This window comes from Manis pentadactyla, chromosome 13 (genome assembly GCF_030020395.1).
Source record: "Manis pentadactyla isolate mManPen7 chromosome 13, mManPen7.hap1, whole genome shotgun sequence".
Classification (NCBI taxonomy): domain Eukaryota; kingdom Metazoa; phylum Chordata; class Mammalia; order Pholidota; family Manidae; genus Manis; species Manis pentadactyla.
Genome location: NC_080031.1, coordinates 83,390,364 through 83,392,596, shown reverse-complemented (window position 1 = coordinate 83,392,596; position 2,233 = coordinate 83,390,364). Strand labels below are relative to the sequence as shown.

The 2,233-nt window shown below is 49.1% G+C and overlaps 1 protein-coding gene across 1 annotated transcript; it reads left to right on the top strand.

Moving 5' to 3' along the window:
* Nucleotides 1–377: 377 nt before the first annotated feature.
* Nucleotides 378–1,787, top strand: LOC118913622 (igE-binding protein-like). The gene has a single exon (XM_057490519.1). It carries the CDS (start codon nucleotides 378–380, stop codon nucleotides 1,512–1,514), a length of 1,137 nt encoding a protein of 378 aa, XP_057346502.1. The 3' UTR covers nucleotides 1,515–1,787.
* The last annotated feature ends 446 nt before the right edge of the window (nucleotides 1,788–2,233 follow it).

Below are 2,233 nucleotides of genomic sequence, written 5' to 3'. Positions count from 1 at the left end.
ATGAAAAATGTGAAAAGGTGATAAAGGCAGGACAGAGAGCTTTGACAGAGATCCAAGAAAGCATGTCAGAAACGGAACGGGAGACAGAGCTAGCTCGCGGCCGAAAGAGGACCGCTAAAGTGAAAGTTAAAAAACCCCAGAGTGAGGGGGAAAGTCCACCCAGGGCAAAAGTGAAAGAGCCCCGAGAAGCAGGTGACGACCGTCTCGGAGAAGATAGCAAATACCCCTGGAAAGAGTTGAGGGAACTCCAACTTTCCAATAGGGAATCAGAAGATGAATTAATGTCCTCGGAAGAGGAGGAAGAGACCAGAGTCTCTAGAACTGCTAAGTGCAAAGGTGCAGATGCCAGCAAAACGGAGACGCAAACTAAAGGGAAAATGAAAGTGAGACGCTCCTCATCGCCCTTAGCCCCGCCGCCTTATGCGAAAGGCGCACATTCCTTCTGTGCTCCAGAGGATTTAAGGGCAATTAGACAGATGTTCCCCGTAATCGAAGACAATGGAGCACGTGCCCATCAGCCCCTGACCCATAAAGAGGTCAAAGACCTAGCAGAGGCCGTTCGGACCTATGGAGTCAGTGCTAATTACACCCTAGCACAAATTGAGAGGCTGACAGAAACAGCTATGATGCCCTCAGACTGGCAGTATGTAGCAAAAGCCTGTCTTTCTAGCATGGGGCAGTATATAGAGTGGAAGGCATTGTGGCATGATCTTAGCCTGACACAAGCACGCACCAATGCTGCTGAGGGGCAGCCCGTGTGGAATTTTGACATGTTAACAGGTCAGGGACAGTGGGTGGCCAACCAGACCGCCTTCCCCGCACAGGTGTACGCACAAATAAACGCGTGCGCTGCTAAGGCATGGAAAGCCCTCACTAACAAAGGGGAAGTGTCAGACAATTTGACAAAGATTATCCAAGGGCCGAGCGAGCCATTTTCAGATTTCGTCGCTCGCATGATGGAGGCCGCGGGTAGAGTATTTGGGGACCAAGAGCAAGCTATGCCCCTGGTGGAGCAATTAGTATTCGAACAGTGTACCAAAGAATGCAGGCAAGCGATAACACCCTGGAAACAGAAGGGGATGCATGCTTGGCTAAAAGCCTGCAGAGAAATAGGGGGACCACTCACCAATGCGGGCCTAGCCGCGGCTATATTACAAAGCCACAAACAAGCCAGAATTACCAATAAAAATATTAAATGTTTTCAATGTGGGAAATTAGGACATATAAAGAGAGAATGTAGAAGCCCAACTTTAGAGCACACAACCCAAAAGACCCCTGGATTATGCCCTAAGTGCAAAAAAGGCAGACATTGGGCCAATGAATGCCGATCTGTTAAAGACATAGAAGGGAAACCCTTAGAGCTGCCAATAAACGCCCAGAGGGGCCCCCGCCGCCAGGGCCCGCAAATATATGGGGCAACCAGCACACAAGTATCATTTGGGAGCAACCAAGTCCCCCGAGGAGAGCCACTCCAGGTTCCGCGGGATTGGACATCCGTGCCACCACCAGAATAGTGTTAACTCCACAGATGGGAGTTCAACCCATCCCCTCAGACTTTAAAGGCCCCTTACCACCAGATACAGTTGGGTTGCTCTTGGGGCGCTCTTCTGCTACCTTGAAAGGCCTTATAGTCCATCCCGGAGTTATTGATCAGGACTATGAGGGACAGGTAAAAATCATGTGTTCAGCCCCCAGAGGAATCTACCCTATATCCCCAGGAGACCGCATAGCCCAACTCTTAGTGTTGCCTAGTCTCCATGCCAATTATCCAGCTACCACCACGGAGAGAGGAGAAAAGGGCTTTGGTTCCTCTAATTATAACTCAGCTTTTATAGTATTAGATTTAGCAGACAGACCTAAATTGACCCTTAAAATAGAAGGAAAAAGTTTTGAAGGAATCCTAGACACTGGAGCAGATAAAAGCATTATTTCTGCAACCTGGTGGCCCTCCAAATGGCCTGTAACACAGTCCTCACACTCTTTACAAGGTTTAGGATATGAGTCTAGTCCTACCATTAGTGCCAAACCATTGAGATGGCAAGCGCCTGAAGGGCAAGAAGGTACAGTTACCCCTTATGTGCTCCCACTGCCAGTCAATTTGTTGGGGGAGAGATGTTATGCAGGGCCTAGGCCTTAAACTCATTAATGTATACTCCACCCCTGCCCTAGGCATGATGATGGATATGGGATATATCCCTGGTAAAGGACTAGGGAAACACCAACAGGGACGCAC